Raw genomic sequence first — 21,176 nt, 5'->3', positions numbered from 1 at the left:
CTCCGTCCCTTATCTACATGCTTACTTTCCTTTTTGACGGTTTCAAAATACATGTCTATTTCTATTTAAAGAATGTACTTTTTGACAATATTCCCTCTTTTTAATGAATTATCATTATTTTTTTTGTACTTTTGATATCATTTTCCAACACTTTCTCTCTCTCTCTATCTTTTCAATAATTACTAATTGTTTTTTTTTTTTTTTTTTCTCTCTATAAACCCACATGCACATTTGTACTTTCCAATCATGAGTTTTAAGGAATCTTTAAGTTTTTTAATTTCCACGAAAAATAAAAAATGAGCATGTAAAGAAGGGACAAGAGGGAGTAATAGACATACTACAAAGACAAAATAGTCATTTGCACCAATCAGGAAGAAAATAAACGAAACACCGCCACTCTAATCACGTCCCGCTAACATACGATATTCATACGGTACAACCCTACTTGTATACGTATTTTTTAATAATAAAAAGACATAAATAGGTAAAAGAGAAAAATAACCTACAAGAAGTTTTTATTTATTTTTATTTTTCTTGTTATATTTTTTTCCAGACCGGAAAAGTACTAAAACTAAGAAGAGAGAGAAGACAGAAACATAAACAGAGCGCGAAGAGAAGAAGAAGAGGAGAGAGAAAATAGATTTCTCAGGCGAAAAATAGGGTTTCGACTTTCGAAATCTCACCTACGAAACGTTTCTCGATCTACGCATTCAACAATTTCTTGTTTCTTCGCACAATTTGATCTGTAATCATCTGTAAGTTTTGTGGTTTTTCAATTCAGATTCCCAGATTTGGGGATTTTAGGGTTTTGATTTTCTTGACTTCACTTTTTGATTTGGAGCTGATTGTTTTTGATTGGGCGTTTTGAAACCCTACATTGGGATTGTTTTTGTGGATTTTGTTGACTTACAGTTTGTGATTTTTGTTGTTGATGGTTGGAAATTAGGGTTTTTGGCCGAGGAAGATTATCAAAAACGAACGATATTGCAGTATGAGCATCAATAGTCCTGGAAAAGAGAAGAATTAGGGTTTGTGAGAACACAAGCGGAAAGCTTTGGAGTTCCATGGGCGATGGAGGTGTTGCATGCGTGCCTTTGCAGCCAATTATGGAGAAGTTTCCGGGTTCCGAAACATTTTGCGGCAGCGGCAGTGGCGGTAGCAACAACAATAGTAATGGAAAATTGGAGACTAAACCAGTTAAGAGGACTACTACTAAGAGGATGAAGTTGAAGAGAGATGCGTTTTTCAAGAAGGATGAGCCGGGGAAGACCGAGCCGGTTCCGGAGAAAGTGAAGAGCAGTGGGGAAGTAGAGAATGGGGAAATTGGGGGTGATAAAGTGCAGAAAGACGAGATTGAAGAAGGAGAATTGGGGACATTGAAATCGCCCCGGAGAGACGGGGAGAATGGCGAATTTATGCCTGATATGTTGCACAAGACTGAGACTGAAAAAGGTGAGATTGTTACTGACAAGTGGAGGAGGGATGAATATGAGAAAGGGGAGTTTTCTCCGCCCAGGTGGCGAAAAGGGGATGCGGAGAGGTATGATTTCAGCTCAGGGAGATTCCGGAATGACTCTGTTCAGAGACGGGATCGAACTCCGGAGAAGTATAGGAAAGGAGAATACGAGAAGGGGGAATTCAGTTCGTGGAGAGGGTCCAAAGATGAAGTCGAGAAGGGAGAATTTATTCCTGAGAGGTGGCATAAAGGAGATGTTTTTAGGGACGATTATGGCTACTTGAAAGGGCGCAGGCATGATTCAAGTAGAGATCGAGAACGAAGATATGAACATGACTGGACCCCGTCTTCTGTACGATATTCAGGTGAGGATGTCTCTCCCAGCAGGGATTTCAGTAGAAGTGGGAATCATCGCCATGTCAAGAGAAATCCGAGGTGGGAAGTTAGCCAAGAAAGGAGCTACCCGAAATTGAGCTCAAAAATGATGGATGATGTGGCTTATAAGAATGAGTACAGTCATGGGAGAGGCCATGGAAGAGAACACTCATCAGGTGGTCGATTGAAGAGGCATGGCACTGACTCGGAAAGCAGTGACCGCAAGCCCTATGATGATCATGGTGATTATGTCAGTATGAAAAGCAGAAGGTTATCAAATCCAGAGCATTACTCGCGTCAGTCTGCTGATAAGTCATTTAGACATTCAAATTCATCAAGGCCTGTTTCTGATAGGCTTTCATTGCGCCATTATGATGCTGCACCTACAAGAGCGGCTTATGACAGGCAGAGGCGTAGCCCTAGTTATTCTGAGAGGTCTCCACATGAGAGAGGCCGACATCATGATCATAGGGACAGGACTCCTGCGCGTCATGAAAGATCCCCATGCTATCGTGGTCATCGCCATGACAATAGAAATCGAAGCCCCAGTTATATTGAAAAGTCTCCCAATGACCGCGTTAGGGTACATGATCGCCGGGAAAGGTCTTCAAGTTACTCTGGATCCCCACCTGAACGCAGTAGGCCGTTTAACCACCGCCAAACAAGCAGGAGTGAAGTGAGTGAGACTAAGCTGAGTGATAGGGTACAGAGTGAAAAGCCTACTGAGAAAATTCATAAGGATAAAGATTCAACTATCTCGGTTAAAGATCCTTTAAATGTGAATGATAAGCCAAATGGAACAGTTGACCAAGGTATTTCCTATGAGTCTCATGTGAAAGATGAAAATCAAGGTCCTTGTTTGGATGTCAAGGAACAACCTTCATTGGTCAATGGGAATATTGAAGAATTGCCATCAATGGAAGAAGATATGGATATATGTGACACACCTCCACATGTCCCTTGTGTGGCTAGTGTGAACCCAGGGAAATGGTATTACCTTGATCACTATGGAGAGGAGCGCGGTCCTTCTAGATTATGCGACTTAAAAGCACTTATAGAAGGAGGAATACTTGTGTCAGATCACCTGGTTAAGCACTCTGACAGTGACAGGTGGGTGACTGTTGAAAATGCAGCTTCTCCAGTCGTAACTCCTAATTTTACAACAATTTTTTCTGAGACGGTCACACAGCTGGTGAGCCCTCCCGAGGCTCCTGGAAATGTGCTGGCTGATGTTGGAGATGCTGAGCATTCTGTGGATCAGGTTGGTATGGAGAGTTTAGATTCTTCTATTCATTGTGGGACTGGTCAATCTGACCTTCTTCCTCTTGATGATCTTGGCATCGATGAAAGAGTTGGGGCTCTTTTAGATGGCGTTACTGTTTTACCCGGAAAGGAACTCGAGATAGTTGGAGGTAAGCTTCTGTATAACTGTATAACCTTGATCGCTTTTTGAACTTTTTTGGAGGTAAGCTATTTTTGTACAATTTCACCTTGATCACAGGTGAGAAAACCTCCTCTATATGTGAGATAAATCTGAACTAATGATAATATAAATCTAAGGTCATATTTTTCTTATTCCATTAAACTTGAAATCTGTTTTTCCAAAGTCGTGTACCATCCTCTGCATTTTTCCCTGACCTCCCTTACTTTTTCTTGCTTCTGCAACTAAAATTCAAGAGACTTGGCCTGCTGTTCATCTGATACCTGGCCACAATTGCTGCTTCACAACCTGCGCCATACATTAGTCCCATTTAATCCAAATTATAGGTGACTTGCTGAATTTAACTTTTATATCAATAATTTAACCATATTGATTGATAACAATGATAAGCACTCGTACAAAAGAAAGACCTTCCTTATTCTTGTCATAAATGCCGGTCACTATTTAGTTTTATATATAGACCATAAAATATATGTTTATAGTATACTTTGAATTGTGCTGAGTGTTGGCTTTTAAAGTAATTTTTATTATTATTTTTCTTAAGTGTTTGTCCAATATTCATATGGGTTGAATAGTAATCTTTATACGAAGTATATATATTTTTCCTTTAGATGAGATGTGTTCTCACGTAATAGAGTGTTTGCACGTATTGTTTTTATGTATAAACTGTTAGTTCCTTGTAAAGAGATAGGCTTTCTTCAAGCTAGAATTTTTTATAGTAATTTTTGACAAGACACTATCTTTGTTGTGCAATTCGTGTCCTGCCACGTAAGATGTCTATAAGAACCACTTTTGGCCCTTGTTGCACACCATACCGACCTTACAATGAATACATTTTTTATAAATAAGAAAGTGAGATAATAATTAATGAAGGGGTTTTAATTTGCAAATCACCACAAGCAGGAAGATTAGTTACAGTCTGTGGCACCTTTAGAGACAGGTGACTGAGATGGCTTTTTATGTGCAAATTGACCCAACAAATGTGGTTTATATTTTTAATTGTAAACATTTAGGAGTGTGGTTCCTTAGCAACGCAGCCTATCATCATCATTGTTATCATTGCTGTTCTTAAATTTTTCGTCTAGATACCTGATATAGTGCTGCTAAATGTTTGTGCAGAAGTACTACAGATGACATTTGATCATTCAGAATGGGAAAAATTTGGTATCTTGGAAGGTATGTGTATTTCCAAAGTTATTTGTCAGTCTTCGTCATCATTGTTCTTAATTAGCAATGAATCTTTGACATATTACATGAAGTTCATTTGTATTGTGCATATATATTTAGAGCGGGGTTGTTGCAGATAATTTTGTTCACTATCAAAGCCTCAAAGGATAAATTCTGATTAGTGCAATCTGTCTGCTCCCTCTTGTAGAGCTGTTATTTCTAAAGCAAATAGTTCAATGTTATCTTAACAAATCAAATGAATGTATGATGCTTATACTGCTATTTATGCCAGTAATATATCTTCATAAATTGATTCTCCCTAATATAGTGTAATTGATGCTGTAAACAAAACTTTTTCAATGCTGGTAATTAATCTCTTCCTTGACCTGAACTTATTTGCTCTCTTTATTCTTTGATATCATATGCATTTAGGAAATCTGGAATATTAACCCTTTTTTTTTTTATAGGTCTATTCCCTTTGTCACACTTGAGCAATCTCATTCATATGCACTTATGTTAAGATGGCTGATTAACTTTTTTAGTGTCTTGGGTTGTTTACTCATGCTTTATGCTTTTAAACACAACTCTGTATGCGTTGTTGCTTGAAAATGCATAAATTCTTATAAAGAAAATAGTTTTGCTTGCAATTTTTAAAAGTTGAAGTGACCAATTTGTTAATATCATATGTTCTATCCAACATACAGGCTTTATGCAAGATTATTCATGCAGTCAGGACCCTTTGGAGCAGAATCAAGAAGAGGATATATCAAGACATCCGGACTCTACATCAAAGGACACTGCTGAATCCACCTCTACTGCTAGCCTTGATAAGGAATGCTCTTACCTCTTGAGTGAATTTACTGAATGGTTCTCTGGTCGATGGTCATGTAAAGGCGGGGACTGGCAAAGAAGTGAAGATGCCATTCAAGACAAATATTTTAGGAAAAAGGTTGTGTTGAATGATGGTTTCCCTCTTTGTCAGATGCCAAAATCTGGTTATGAGGACCCACGATGGCAGAGAAAAGATGACTTGTACTACCCTTGTCAAAGCAGGAAGCTTGATCTTCCCTCCTGGGCATTTTCCTGGCCTGATGAGAGGAGTGATTCTAGTGCAATCAACAAGTCCGTTCAAGCAAAACCTGCTGCTGTAAGAGGGGTAAAAGGAAGTATGATGCCGGTGATTAGAATCAATGCATGTGTTGTTAAAGATCATGGTTCATTTGTTTCTGACTCTCGGTTGAAACCAAGGGGGAAGGACAAGTACTCTTCAAAGGGAATTAAGCATTACTCTTTATCCACTGATGTTAAGCAATCTCCTGAAGAAGAAGCTTTTCATTTCAAAAGCTCTAAGGAGCAAAGTTCTGGAGGATCGTGGGAATCTAGTATTGTCAATAAACCGAAAGACCGAGTTTGCACTGCAAATGACTTACAGTTGCACTTAGGTGACTGGTATTACCTTGATGGCACCGGGCATGAACATGGACCATTTTCATGCTCAGTACTGCTTAAGTTGGTGAATGAAGGTTTTTTGAAGAAGCGAAGCAGTGTGTTTCGTAAACTTGACAAAGTTTGGGTTCCAGTTATTTCTGTAATCAAGGCCTCAGAAAATATGAACCAACTCGTTGGAGATAGTATTGTTCCTGTTGGTGTATCTTCTGTAGCACCTGCTGTGCATGGTGATAGCTGTTCACTTTCTAATTCATTCCATAGCTTGCATCCCCACTTTATTGGTTATACACTAGGGAAGCTTCATGAATTAGTCATGAAATCTTATAAGAGTCGTGAGTTTGCTGCTGCTATCAATGAGGTCTTAGATCCATGGATTAATATTAGACAGCCAAGGAAGGAAACAGAGAAGCATAGAAGTTCTCTTTATCTTCAAAAATCTCCCATGGGTATGTTTTCCTATACATAATTTCTAGTTGCTCTTATTTGATATTGCTTGCAGTAATGTGGTACTCTGTTTTTGGTGCAAGTTCAGGTGAAACTTTAAAGTATTGCTACTTGGTCTATTTTTCATCCTTTGGGTTGACATACTTATAAGTCATGTTTGCCAGTATTACATGTGTAAATTTTCCGAGAAAAGGTGAAATAAGGAATATTGGTGTCAAATGTTAAATATTGGCTTAATGAATGGCCTTTCTAAGCTTGTGGATTAAGTCCCATTAGATAGGATGCATGGAGAACATTAAATTTCATTAATTTAAGATAACTATATGATTAAGAGTTTATTTGATTTTAATGGCAGTTCAGAGAAGTAAATCCATATATGTCCACTACTGAATTAACTCTGTAGTTTGCCTTCAGACGGCTTTCATTGTGCTTCTTAGTTTATGGTACCTGAAAATTCAAGAAGTTGCTTGAAACTTAGTACCTTCATTCTTAAGTCTTAACAATACCTTTAACCCAGAAGAACAAAAATATCTCCATATGAAAACATTGTTTGACCCTTAGTATAATCTAAAACCCATCCATATCTACTCCCAGCTATCTTAGGAACTGTTGTTAGATAGGCCGACCCAGTGATTCAGAAGGAGTAGGGGCTGGATGAAAGAGACTAAGAGAACTAGAGCTTGTCTGCTAGCAAGTTTATTTTATATTTAACATATTTAAATAAGAATATATGTTTATGTTTGCTTATTTGTTTCAATTCACAATCTTTTCTCTTTTACTAAATATTTTCAAAATAATTTTAAAACTCATGTACAAGTATCCAAAGAACTTTTAGTATGATACACTTCTTCTGTAGAGAAATTAGTCACCTTGTCGCATAAACTGCTTTAGGATGTCTAGACAAGTTGTCACCTTTCCAAAAATAGTAATACTTTGTGATTGGCCTACCCATACCTTTACTAAGATTGAGCAATGGGGAGTGTGTGTGGATTGGTCCACTGTGTCTATTGTTTCCGGACAGAGAGAGTAAATTTGATTAGAACTTTATCATATCCTTAATTCTTCTGGACTTTTTTTTCGGGGCTTCTTCCAGTTCCAGTTATCTCCTTTTCTTTTCTTTTCTTTTTGGTGTAAATATTCAAATTGCAGAAGGCATAAGAGAATATGTCTTAAAATAGTTGTCTTTCTGTATTAAAAGTGAATCAAAGTAGTTTGTATATTATATCAAGCCCTAAATTTTTCCATTTGAAATAATTCAACATGTCTCTATATAACTATTGTTTCTTTGGTTTTTGGTTTTGCTTTTATACAGAGAATGAAGTATCTATGCTTTTTGAGGAAGACATGCATGGTAAAAAAAGATGCCGGACACTTATTGATGGAGATGATGAAAATTATGAAGTGGCCAAAGGCTTATCACGTTTCTCTTATAGGGAGCCCTCATTTGAGGACTTATGTGGCAGTGTTACTTTTTGCAAAGAAGAGGGTGTGTGTTCTAAGAATGAGGTGGGGAGCTGGGGTCTACTGGACGGTCATATTTTGGCACGCATTTTTCATTTTCTTAGAACTGATATCAAATCCCTAATGTTTGCTGGCACAACTTGCAAGCACTGGAGAGCTGCTGTTGGTTTCTACAAAAATGTGAGTGTAAGGGTCGATTTGTCAACTATGGGCTCCAACTGCAGTGACTCCATTATTGGGAGTGTCATGGTGAGTTTTGGGTATGTTATTTTAAATTTTTTGTGATTATTGTGGGACCTCTTTATAATCTTAAATATATGTTTTTTTGTTAATCCCCATGCAGAGTGGATATAATAAGCAAATGATCAAGGTGTTAGTTTTAGATGGTTGTACCAATGTTACTTCAGCTGTGCTTGAGGAGATTCTTCAGTCATTTTCTTGTATATCCTCTGTTGATATAAGAGGTTGCAGCCAGTTTGAGGAGTTAATATTCAAATACCCCCATGTAAACTGGGTTAGAGAGTGGAGTTCACAAGGCATTGGTTTTGAAGAGTCATATTCAAAGATAAGGAGTTTAAAACAGATGCCCGAACAATCTTCATCAGTTTCTAAATTGGGTCATGGGAGTTATATGGATGAGTCCAGTGGGCTAAAAGATTACTTTGATATGGTGGAAAAAAGAGGTGCAGCTAATCAGGCATTCAGGCAGAATCTATATAAGCGTACAAAACTGCTTGATGCTCGGAAATCTGCATCTGTCCTAGCCCGTGATGCCCGTATGAAGCATTTGGCTATGAAGAAGGCTGGAAATGGGTACAGAAAAATGGAGGAATTCCTTGTGCTTAGCTTAAAGGATATTATGAAGGGGAACACATCTGACTATTTTGTGGAGAAGGTTAATTATCAGCTGTTTCTAGCTATTGTAGTCCTTTTTTCCCTCCTTCTATCCGGTGTTATTTAGTAACTCATTTGTCTTTTTATTTGTTTATTTTTTTTGTAGGTTGCAGAAATTCAGAACAAAATTCAGAATGGATATTATGCTAATCGCGGCTTGAGCTCTGCTAAACAAGATATCACTAAAATGTGCAAGGATGCAATAAAGTACTCTCTCTCTCTCTCTCATATATTCTTCCACCCAGGTTCTTATGTTAGATTTTCATATTTGTGAACCTCAAGTGTAACCATTAAACAATCAACCATGACTCAATTTAGCTGGATAAAGTTAGTAAAATTGTGATGGATGATCTCCTGTGCCAGAAGATCCATGTGTAGAGCCACAGGAGTTTAACATTAGATTTTCTGCTCTATAAAATTGTGATGGATGCTCTCCTGTGCCAGAAGAACCATGTGTAGTGCCACAGGAATTTGACATTAGATTTTCTGCTCAATCATCTTTGTTTATTTCTTTCTTTTCTGTGCAGAGTTTGTAAACCTGTTACTGTTTTTTAAAAATTTGTCATGGGTTACTTTTTTGTATCGCGCCCGTTTCTCAATGTCAGTTTGTGTATTGTCAACTACATTCCCTGTTTTGAGCTTTTATGTCATACGTTACCTCCCTCTTTCGGCCTCATACTTTGAAAATATGATCTGCCTCATAAGGCCCTATAGTTATGTCTCATGAAGTTTGATGAATATCATAGTTGCATTATTTACAATGGCAAAATTATTTTAAATATACAATTATACACTGTTGCTTTTGTTTGTCTGGTTTTTTTAATTTTATTTTTTTATTTATTTTTCTTTATCATTTGGCCTTAATTATCATGTTATCACTACTATAACAAGCTATGCATATACAGATTACAAAAACGAGGTGAAGCAGGTGATATGGAGAGTGTTATACATCTGTTTATTAAACTTGGAACACGTCTTGATGAAAGCTTTAAATCAGCTATTAATAGAGATGAGATGATGAAAAAACTGAGGGATGAAACCAGTGGTCCCTCTGGTCACAGAAAGTCTAAAACACCCACAGAGAGAAAATATACAAGCAGGGCCAATGGCTCATCATCAGTCAATGGGGATTTTGATTATTTGGAGTGTTCTTCTGACCGGGAGATTAGAAAGAATCTTTCAAGAACGTATAAGAAAGCAGACATGGATGGTGAATCATCTGATGAGTTTGTGTCATCTTCAGATGATGGAAGTAATACTGGAAGTGCCTCGGACACAGAGAGTGATTCAGATGTACGTTCAGGTGTTACTTTTGAGTCAAAAGAGGAATATTTCAATGAAGATGATGCTTTTGATTTAACCCCTGAGGATCGTGAATGGGGTGCTCGTATGACCAAGGCCAGTCTTGTGCCTCCAGTGACTCGGAAATATGAAGTTATTGAACAATATGTTATTGTAGCTGATGAGGCTGAAGTGCAACGAAAGATGAAGGTTTCATTGCCTGAAAATTACGAGGATAAAGTGAAAGCTCAGAAAAATGGTTCTGAATTGGTGGATATGGAAATTCCTGAAGTTAAACAATATAAACCACGGAAAGAGCTTGGACAGGAGGTTATAGAACAGGAGGTGTATGGAATTGATCCTTATACACACAATCTTCTTCTTGATTCAATGTCTGAAAATGTGGATTGGTCTCTTACAGAAAAGCATGTTTTTATTGAAGATGTGATCCTTCGGGTATTGAATAAACAAGTTAGACAATACACAGGCAGTGGAAATACACCCATGACTTATCCTTTGAGACCTGTCATAGTGGAAATTCTTGGAACAGCTAAGCAAGATAATAATACGAGCACTCTGAAACTTTGTGAGGCTCTTTTACAAGCCATTGATGGACGGCCTGACGACAATTATGTTGCTTATAGAAAGGTACTTTCTAGAGTTTCTATTTGCTTCAACTATTATTTCCTTTCGTTACTGGCTCCTTATATGTGGAAATTTTTTTCTTGTTCTATAATCTTTGTTCAGGGGCTTGGTGTAGTCTGCGACAAACAAGGTGGTTTCACTAAAGACGATTTTGTTGTTGAATTTTTGGGAGAGGTATGTTTTTCATTTTTGCCAATTCCAAATTTTGCCTGAGAAACCATGATCATTGGAATACATTCATTGAGTCTTTTCGTGCTCCTTGTGCAATCACTCTAGAAATGGATTAATTAACTGGTAGAAGAACTATCCATGTCACACATCAGTCATATATGCCCTGCGTTCTGCTGTAGTGTGGCTTCTACGGTGTGTTTGGATAAAGAAATGGGAAAGAAAAGAAGGGGAGGGATGTAAAGGGGAGGGAAGAGAAAGGGAGGGGAGGGAAGAAAGATGAGTTTTCCTTCCAAATCTCTCTATTGTTGGAGAGATCAATTTCTCACAATTTAATCCCTCCATTTCTCTTCCCTCTAATCCCTTTCCTCCCTCATTTTTCATCCAAATGAAAGATAGTTCATCCCTTCATTTCCCTTCCCTTCCTTTCCCTCCATTTCCTTCAATCCAAACAAATTGCTAATGTTATTTTTCAGAAAAACTGTTTTTTTTATGGCTAAATTTGATATTTTTTTCATTTACTTTCTCTTCCTCTTGCCTTTAAGCTTTAATTTTAAGACTAGGGGATGTTTTTTATTTAATAGATTGAAATGAAGCACGCATCAACTTCTGAAAGGTTAAGGGTGTCCATTTGTTCACCACGAGAGATAAGCAGAATCTAGCATCCTGCTCATGTATTTTACCATCATGAATTCATGTTTTAGCTCTGGGTAAAGGAGAGGAAACATGCACACAATTGACACTAGCACCCTGTTAACTTTACTTTAAGAGAATTATACCCATTTCACCTTTTATATTACTTAGGAAAAAACATGTTATTTGTTTTAGGCATTAAATTTGAAGTAGCTATGCATGTTGAACTATAGATTATCAAAGAACCTTTCTCCTCTTATTATGATAACCTGTATATCTCAAAAATAATTTGATCCAGTGATGTATATACCCATTTCATAGTGCAAATGAAAGATGGTTCATTGCATTCTAATACTGTTTGCATAAAAAAAACCCAGAATATATACAACTATTAAATCTTTTATCATTGGTGGCGAGGGCTTGACTTATCTTCAGGGTCGTATTTCACCAAATAAAGAAAGGCTAAAGGGAAGGGAGAAGCTTCTTTAGACTTTTGCAAATAGGAGTAGAACTAACAACTAGCAAGTGAACCAACCATCTCCTCTTAAAATCTGCTGCAGTTCTACCCATGTTTTGAAAAGCAAGGATGCACGGGTACGCCAAAGGGTAGCCGTTTCCCGTACCGGGGATGGGTACGGCCCAGATACGTCCCTATGGCGTACCCTCGAAAGGTGGTACAGGAAGCTATTTTGGGGATGGCTGGGAGGAGCTCCGGAAACGTTTCAGGGACGGATCCTCTTCCATTTTGACGTCCCCAATACAAGACCAACCCATTTTTTTTTAAAAAAAACCCAAATTTTCTTACATCCGGTTGATTTTTCAAAAACCCAAGAAATTGATAAGCCAAGATTCCTTGGATTCCTTGCCGGCAACCACCTGCGATCCACCCCGATACCAGTGACCACCTGCGATCCCTTCTACTTCTATTTCTACAGACTACAGTTCTACTTCTCATTTTTTTTAGTTATGTTTTTTCGTTTTAATGCTTATGTGATGATTTGATATTATCTTTTACTTTCAATTTACTGGACATAGCCTCAGTCAGGGCCCTCAATAATTCAGTAGGTTTGTCGTTTAATTTGTGCTTTGTTTTAATTTTTTTCTTTTCTTTTTTCGTTTTAAATGGTTATATTTATCTAAGTATCATGTTATTATGCGATTAAAACATTACATTAAGTGGTCTTTCTTTTCATTTGTTTTGTATGATTTTTTTTTTTTAATTTTTTTTGAAACGTTTTACGTATATATGTTTTACTAAATTAATTTTTGCCGTACCCGTTTTTTGAAATTTTGATTTTCCCGTATCCCGTCCCCGTATCTGTACCCGTTTTTGTCCCCGTATCCATTTCCGTGCAACCTAGTTGAAAAGTAACAATGTAAGGTGGACACATCATTTTGCCCACCTTTCCCGGATGGATACAGCTTGACATCGATCTAGGTTCTAGTATCGGATATTGATAAGGATATTGGGAATTCCTCTTGATGTTAAAAATTTCATGAAAAGAATACTCTATTTTTTACTTTGATCTTTCATCTCTTATGTTGGGCAACCTGTAAATTGGACTGATGATAGAGACTATAGATGATCTGATTATTTTTGTTTCCTTTACTTGATATGGGCTTGGTGGTCTTTATTATGTTTTGGCTTTCATATACTTCGTATGTGTATACTTCAGCATATTCATCTTAGATTGTAGATTTACTTGTTTAAATTTCCACTCTGAATTGTGTGATTTGGAACACTTGTAGGTTTACCCTGCTTGGAAGTGGTTTGAGAAACAGGATGGAATCCGTTCTCTGCAGAAGAATAGTAAAGAACCTGCACCTGAATTCTACAACATATATCTCGAGAGGCCCAAGGTTTTTCCTTAGTTTGGATTATTTAATTGAGAACCCTTTTCCACCCTTTTGTTTTGTGATTTTAACAGGGTCTTCATTATATTGCTAACTGTAAATTCACTTTGGCAGGGTGATGCTGATGGCTATGATATACTCGTTGTTGATGCTATGCATAAGGCAAATTATGCAAGTCGAATTTGTCATTCGTGTCGACCTAATTGTGAGGCAAAGTGAGTATTTTCTACTTCTTCCGTGCATTTAGCCCCTTAGAGATTTCTTTTTGTAAAAAAAAGAAGGATAAAATGCCCTTGCTTGCCTAGGCATTCCTTTTCAACTCACTTGTGTTGAATATATTTGTTAGTTTATCTCCAACTTGGTGCTTGACTAGGTATTCTTTTTCTACTCACTTGTGTCTAATATATTTGTTAAATGTCTCCAAGCTAACTTGTACCTTGTATTAATAACCATTATTTGAACTTTGCAATCTTGCTGCCTTCAGAAGATTGAACCTTAACGTTTTCCCACAAAGGATATAAATCACTTTATGGAGATCAGTTTGCTCTCTGTTGATGGTGCCTGTAGCTCTTGTGAGCTACTAGACCTAGTTGACATTACCAACTAAGGGGGCTTTCAGTGACTATGTAATATGTGGTGTTCCTGTAGGAGCATATGACAAGAATTGAAAGGGTAGTGGTTGCTGATGTGGAGAGATTTGAGCTGTTCTATTTTGACGATAAATTAACCTTGGAAAAGGGAAGAAGTTTTGGTATTTGGGAAGGATGTGATAGAGGCATGGAATTAAAACTCGGCCGTTCCGTTGTATAACGGTCGTTATGTAACGGATTTTTGATTTGTCGTTCCGCAAAATCCCGTGATATAACGCCGGGACAAAAATCACATCTTTCACCCAGTGTAATCCATTCTGTAACGGTGACTTGCCGCGTCGAAACATTTTTTACCCGTTACATCCGTTTAATAACTTAGAAATTGATTATATAGTCCACAAAACATGATATTAGTAATTTTTATTCACCAAATATGTTACTTGCTTTTATTTTGATAAATATGGTTGATTTATGTTCAAAGAATACATTTTTAACTTAAAGACTATAAACACCATTTAATCCATTAATGTGAATTTATTCGAAAAATTCACATCGGGCTTGCTGTGATCCGTTATATTTGTCCGTTACAAGCTGTCACCGCGACAACGCGACCGTTACCGCGATCGCAACCGCATCCGCAATTTTTTTCTATGGATAGAGGTTGCTAGTTTTTGTGGAAGGGAGGCTTGTAGTGATTGGAACTTTGGAAGCATTGGTGTCTGTATGGTAGTAGGTGTTGTTGAGTTGAAAATTGTTTAAGAATAATTTGTGGCCTGTAGTGGTTGAAAAGTGTATTTGTAGCGTTTCACATGGAAAATTTAATTATTTGTGAACCTCATATTAATAGGGATAATGTTAAAAGTGGGAAAGAATGATAATATATATGCTCATGAAAGAGGCCAAAGAGCCCCGCAGCTTGTTATCATAAAAAAAAAGGTCGTTGCATTAATAATAAGACAGAAGAAGCCTCTACATAAAATCAGGAATATCTTCACTCTGAATTTCTCAAAAATTATAGAGATCGCAAAAAGTTCTTTGTTTTTGTGTGAAGCTATGTTCTATTATATTCTTATTTACCACCCTACAATATGAATTTATCTTTTTCCGTACCTTGTTTTTTGGTATTGGTATGAACAATCATATAGTGCTTGACCAATGACCATACTTTTAACTATCTGATTTTGTAAATGCAGAGTTACAGCTGTAAGTGGTCAGTATCAAATTGGAGTCTACTCTGTTCGCCCAATTGGATTTGAGGAGGAAATTACCTTTGACTATAATTCAGTTACTGAGGTATGTACCTTTGTCTTTTTCATTTAGCGTCACCACTCCCTTTTTTATTTCTTGAATTTTAACTAAGACTTCAACGTCAATTGCTTACTTATAGATGGCCTTGATATTTATTGCAGAGTAAGGAAGAATATGAAGCCTCTGTTTGTTTGTGTGGTAATCAAGTCTGCCGTGGAAGCTATTTGAATTTAACAGGCGAAGGGGCTTATCAGAAGGTATATCGATTTAAATTATTCATAATGAAAATAGTTGTACAGATTTTTGGTCACTGTCATGTGCATTTTTGCAATGTTTAAATGTATCATACGTAGTATATGTATTGGCAGACTGTCATAAATTTTCCAAGAGGATTATATGCAGTCTCTGAGATTACTGTATCAGAAAAATAATTGGGGGAAGTAAGTAACTATTGTTAAAAAAAAAAAATTGTGTTTGACACCAAACACTGTTGTAATTACTATTGATGAGAAATTATTGTAATTGATATCAACTATGGACTACAACATTACTTCTCATATGAGATAGTTGTATAGCACTTTTAGTCCAATTATATTTTTAGAGTTCACTTTTTAGATTTTGTAATTTTTATACCATAAAATAAAATTCATGTGTCATACTCCCTCCGTGTTTTAATAAGTGTTACAGTTTGACCAAACACGCATGTTGAGATACACCTTTGACCATTAATTTATCTAATCATAAATAAGTAAAATTATAGGAAAATTGATATTATGAAAGTATACATTATAACAAATCTAATGATGTATTATACAATAACATTTGTTTTTTTATAAATTAGTAAATTAATCAAGTCAAAACCATTATGTGAATAGTGAAAAAAGTCAAACTGTAACACTTATTAAAACACGGAGGGAGTATACTTATTCCAATCAATTAAGTATACCCCCTTGTTTTGTTTGCTTAATTTCATTTTCCATCCTTTCCAATTTAGTTTTCCCGTTTCTTAAATTGGAATGACTCATTTTTTCTTTCTTTTTCCTTTTTTTTCCCCTTCTCTTTTTTTATTACCTCTCTTTCCCTCTAACAGAAGTTAGTGTCTCACCATATCTCATTCAATTTAAAATATATAATCACTATCCCCTATCACATCCACCTATTCATTTTTTAAACATCAACTATTTTACTAAGACTATGCACCATGATGAGTGAACACACTAATTTGGAGCTAAAAGATTACTAGTTTTTGATCCCGTGCTACGCAGGGATTTTTTGACTTTTTAAATAAATTGAAATGAGTCATTTAAAAAATAAAATTGGTGTCAATTCTAGCTGAACATATTTTTACTTGTACCATTATATATACTCCCTACGTTTTTGTTTTTTATCTTACCAATTTTTGACCTTTTGCACTTTTCCCAGATTTTACTTGACTAGATGTTAGTGATTAACTGATTATACATAAGAAAAAACATAGTTAGATGGGATATTGTTAGAACATCTCGATGCCATATTTTTCAAATGTCAGTTTTTATATTATTGCTTTAATGACTAAATATTTTAATGGTCAAAGTTGTGGGTTGGCCAGTGTTTAAATATGTATGTTACATGCAATTTTAGTTAGCAAATTAAATATATGATAATAACAAAACCAAATATTGTTTCCTAATAATAGCCTTACGTGATTAGGAAATTTAATGACATACCTTTTATATTTTGTTTTTTAGCTTTTATTAGTAATTCTAAATCAATAATCCTTTTGTTGTTTAATAGATATTATTCTAAAATCTGACATCATAAGTCAACGAGGTCAAGCACGAGTATCTCTTACCTTGTTGCACGACCTCATTCCAGGAGCTGTTGTTGATCATGTGTTTTTTTTCTTACTGTTTTATCAGGTGCTGAAGGAGTGGCATGGACTATTGGATAAGCACCGTTTGCTCCTGGAGGCATGCGAATTGAATTGGGTATCTGAGGAGGATTATATTGATTTAGGAAGGGCTGGTCTCGGAAGTTGTTTGTTGGGCGGTTTGCCTGATTGGCTGGTTGCTTATTCAGCTCGGCTGGTATGTATATTCTTATTCGTTATTTTTTTGTTGCCAGATAAGTTTATTGGCTGTCTGTTTTCACAATCGTCTAATGATGGGTTTGGTTGTAGGTACGTTTCATAAATTTTGAAAGAACAAAGCTTCCTGCAGAAATCTTGAGGCATAATTTGGAAGAAAAGAAGAAGTATTGTCAAGAAATATCTCTAGAGATGGAGAAGAGTGATGCTGAAGTCCAGGTTAGCCTTTTTTTGCACAATACACTGAAGATTAACAGTTTCTCCCAGCATCTGTCTTTCTGCTTCAAGTCATCTATTAGCCTGTTCGAATTTCATTTGTGTCTATATTACGTGATAGCATCAAAGGACTTAGCTGTTTGCAGCTACAAATTAATCTTGGTTGCTTGTTTATTTTTATATTTGAATGGATAGGCGGAAGGAGTTTACAACCAGAGACTCCAAAATTTGGCTCTGACATTGGATAAGGTATGCACCATAGTCTTCTCAACTGTTTTTTTTTTTTTTTTTCCATAAAATTTCTTTCATTATTTCATATGTTGTGGCAATCAGTACTGATTGGAGGGTAGGTGATTATTGGCTTACTTTGTAAAGTTACATGTCATTTTTTTACATAAATCATAAAACCCTAATTATGCACCATTAGTTTTGTGCTTATAATTTAAAAGACATATTTAGGCTTTTACATCTACTTGACTCATACTCCTCCTAAACTATAAGTTTCAAGAAGTTGTCTGAAGCACATTATCATTGTTTAGGGCTGGATTTCTTTGTATTTTGTTGTCTATCTACTAATCTGCTAGCTTATATACTTCCAGGTTAGGTATGTCCTAAGATGTGTATTTGGAAACCCAAAGGAAGCTCCTCCTCCTTTGCAGAAGCTTAGTCCTGAAGAGATGGTGTCTGTCTTGTGGAGTGGAGAAGGTTCACTTGTTAATCAACTTCTTGAGTGCATCGCTCCACATATAATTGATGATCGCATACTACTGGACCTTAAATCAAATATCCGTGCTCATACTCCATCAAGCTCCGGGAATCTTGAAAAAGACCTAAGGAAATCTTTATTATGGTAAGAATCACAACTATATATGCTTCTGAATCTTTATTCTACTACATTTTCTCTTAATAATATCTTTCCTAAGGTTGAGGGATGAGGTTCGCAATCTTCCTTGTACATATAAAAGTCGACATGATGCAGCTGCTGATTTGATCCACATATATGCTTACACAAAATGTTTCTACAAAATTAGGGTGAGTTTACATTTTTCCTACTATAAAAGCTGTTTCAAACCTTCTGGAGCATCAATTTCTTGAATTTTCTTCTTAATTCATTATCATATTACTTCTGCAGGAATACAAGTCTGTAACTTCATCTCCTGTTTCCATCAGCCCTCTTGATCTTGGACCTAAGTGTGCTACAAAACTGTCTGGGGTGGTTGAATATTGCAAGACTTACGGTGAAAACTACTGTTTAGGACAGTTGATTTATTGGCACAATCAGGCTAACACTGACCCAGATCGTGTGTTAGTACGAGCAAGCAGGGGCTGCTTGTCATTGCCTGATATTGGTTCTTTTTATGCCAAGGCTCAAAAGCCATCAAGGCAGCGTATTTATGGTCCAAGGACTGTAAGATTTATGCTTCGTCGAATGGTGAGTATGTTTGTTCTTTAAACTACAAAATTCGTTGGTGTCGTCGAAATGTTATTTAAATTTCCTTGCTCAAGTGTTTGAGTGGTGGTGGTGTTTGGTTTATGTGTGGGTCAAATATAGTTTGTGGATGTTCTCCATTTTTATCATTAAATGAATAGTGAGACAGTTTTTTTTTTCTTTACTTTTTTTAAGGTTAGGACCCTAACCGAACCTCAATCCTCACGGTTTTTTTGGTCCGATATTTGCGGGTCAAGACACTTTGAGAGTGAGGGGGAAGGGTAAGGATCCTCACCCTCAAAGTGTCTCTAGTGGGGATTGAACTCCCAATCTCAAGGTTGAAAGGTACAATCTTTCCCACTAGACCAAGCTTAGCTTGGTAAATTATTTATTTATCTATTTCTTTAGTAGTGATGAAGATTGATCCCAAGTGGGAAGTTTTAACCGCTTGAGCTACCCCTCAACTCTCTTAGCTTGGTAAATGGTAAATAGTGAGATAGAATTGGATGTCAGGGATCTGGTTAAATTTGGTTGTATCATACTTGTTTTGTGCTCTCAGGCAGCTCACCTATATTATATACATTTAGTATCTGAGCCGATTAAAAGTCTGCAGAAGCCTGCTAGTTGCTGCATTCTTTTTATAGCGAGGCCTAGTGTATTTTGATTTTGCTGCTGTATACCTGAAAGGCATTCTTGGATTATATCTTTGTGTTGGAAAGGTTTTTGTCTTTTGACCTGTCTTAACTCGTCTTATATATTTGTTAATCAGGAAAAACAGCCTCAGAAGCCATGGCCTTTGGATAGGATATGGTCATTCGAGAGTTCCTCAAAATTTTTTGGTAGTCCTATGTTAGATGCCGTATTGAATAATTCTCCACTGGAGCGGGAAATGGTGATTTGGTTGAAGAATAGACCCGCCATATTCCAAGCCATGTGGGATCGATGACCTTCGACCAGTTGACGGTACTAATTTAACACACTTATTTGCTTGAAAGGGGTCCAATTATTAGTTCGGGGATTCCTCTCCCTCAAGTGGTCAGTGGTAGCTACCCGCCTCATCATCTTCATTCTTGTGTACAGTCTTTTTCCTCCATTTTGCTTGTGTAATTTGTAAGTCACATTAGGTCATAGAAAAATTTTCCTCTCTTGTTCTTAATGTTCTAAGCTTAGTTTAATTCAAACGATTAATTTTAGTTAATAGAAAATTAAATTAGCCAGCCAATTTTTCTATAGCAGTTCATCGTGTAGCTCTTTCTTTTCCTTTTTATTAGTAATACTAGTGTGGTAGTGGCATCGCGTTGAATATTTTAAGCGTTTGATTCTCCTATATAAATTTCTTTCCACGTGCTCAAGGTTTGGAAGGTGTAACATTTTTGTAAGTGTTATGTAATTTTATAGTGTGCATATATATATATATATTTGTTGATTCAAAAAAGAAAAAAAAGATGGAGGTGCTTGAGCCTGGCAAATCTTGTGAACGTGAAAAAAAAAAAAAAAAAAAAAAAAAAAACGTGTGGACGTATTGTTTTATACACTTGGGTGTACCGTACACCCATGAGTATTTTGATCTTATTTTAATGATTGTTTTTCATTTAATCATCAAATGAAGAGTAAAATTTAACCTTGGGTTAGCTGGGTGTACGATACACTTGAGTGTATATAACAAATTCTAGAAATTTTGAATGTACCAAGCACAAATTTGAGGATAAAAAAAGTGGATGAGCCAATAAAAATTGCGGATTCGCATGTTAGAAATTTAAGATAAACACAATGATAACTCTACATGTAAAGACATTATTCTGGATAATAGAAGAATTATGCATGATTTATCATACTTTATATTCTTGCAAGTTTTGTAGGACGATTTCCCTCACAGTTGCTTAAAAATAGAATAATTCCCTATTTGTGTGGGTTTTAAAACTAGTTCCCACCATATTGTCTACGTAAGCTTGGTGGTAGTTTCGTTATTTTTTTTTTAATTCTGGTTGAGTGAAGAATCGCTAACGGTGATAGCGGTTTTATTGTATAGAACTGCTATTACCATTAACGCTTAACGGTTCTTCTAATTAAGGAAGTGGAAAAAATTTAAAAGTATGATAGCGATTCTTCTATTACCGTTAGCGCTTAGCGGTTTTATTGTATAAACTGTCATCACCGTAGCGGTTTTTCTAATTAAGGAAGTGGAAAAAAAATTATAAATGTGATACATTTTAATTAGAAGAACCGCTAACGGTGAAAGCGATTTAATACAATAGAACCGCTATTACCGTTAGCGGTTCTTCACTAAACCAAAATTTATAAAAATAAATAAATAAAATAACAAAGCTACCACTAATTCCTACCATACTAATCCTACGTGG

At 36.2% G+C, this 21,176-nt stretch overlaps 1 protein-coding gene across 1 annotated transcript; it reads left to right on the top strand.

Annotated features, from left to right (window-relative positions):
* Window positions 1-546: 546 nt before the first annotated feature.
* Window positions 547-20,168, top strand: LOC110712030 (histone-lysine N-methyltransferase ATXR3-like). Its single transcript, XM_021890456.1, has 20 exons — window positions 547-755; window positions 947-3,243; window positions 4,392-4,448; window positions 5,144-6,334; window positions 7,645-8,042; window positions 8,137-8,688; window positions 8,794-8,894; window positions 9,593-10,616; window positions 10,716-10,787; window positions 13,164-13,274; window positions 13,383-13,483; window positions 15,052-15,151; window positions 15,268-15,363; window positions 17,005-17,172; window positions 17,265-17,390; window positions 17,583-17,636; window positions 17,987-18,237; window positions 18,311-18,419; window positions 18,520-18,819; window positions 19,586-20,168. Exons 2-20 carry the CDS (start codon window positions 1,065-1,067, stop codon window positions 19,760-19,762), a joined length of 7,167 nt encoding a protein of 2,388 aa, XP_021746148.1. The 5' UTR covers window positions 547-755; window positions 947-1,064; the 3' UTR covers window positions 19,763-20,168.
* The last annotated feature ends 1,008 nt before the right edge of the window (window positions 20,169-21,176 follow it).

The sequence above is a fragment of the Chenopodium quinoa genome, unplaced genomic scaffold (assembly GCF_001683475.1).
Source record: "Chenopodium quinoa cultivar QQ74 unplaced genomic scaffold, ASM168347v1, whole genome shotgun sequence".
Classification (NCBI taxonomy): Eukaryota; Viridiplantae; Streptophyta; class Magnoliopsida; order Caryophyllales; family Amaranthaceae; genus Chenopodium; species Chenopodium quinoa.
The sequence above is the reverse complement of the archived record's forward strand: the minus strand, read 5'-3'. Positions and strand labels throughout refer to the sequence as shown.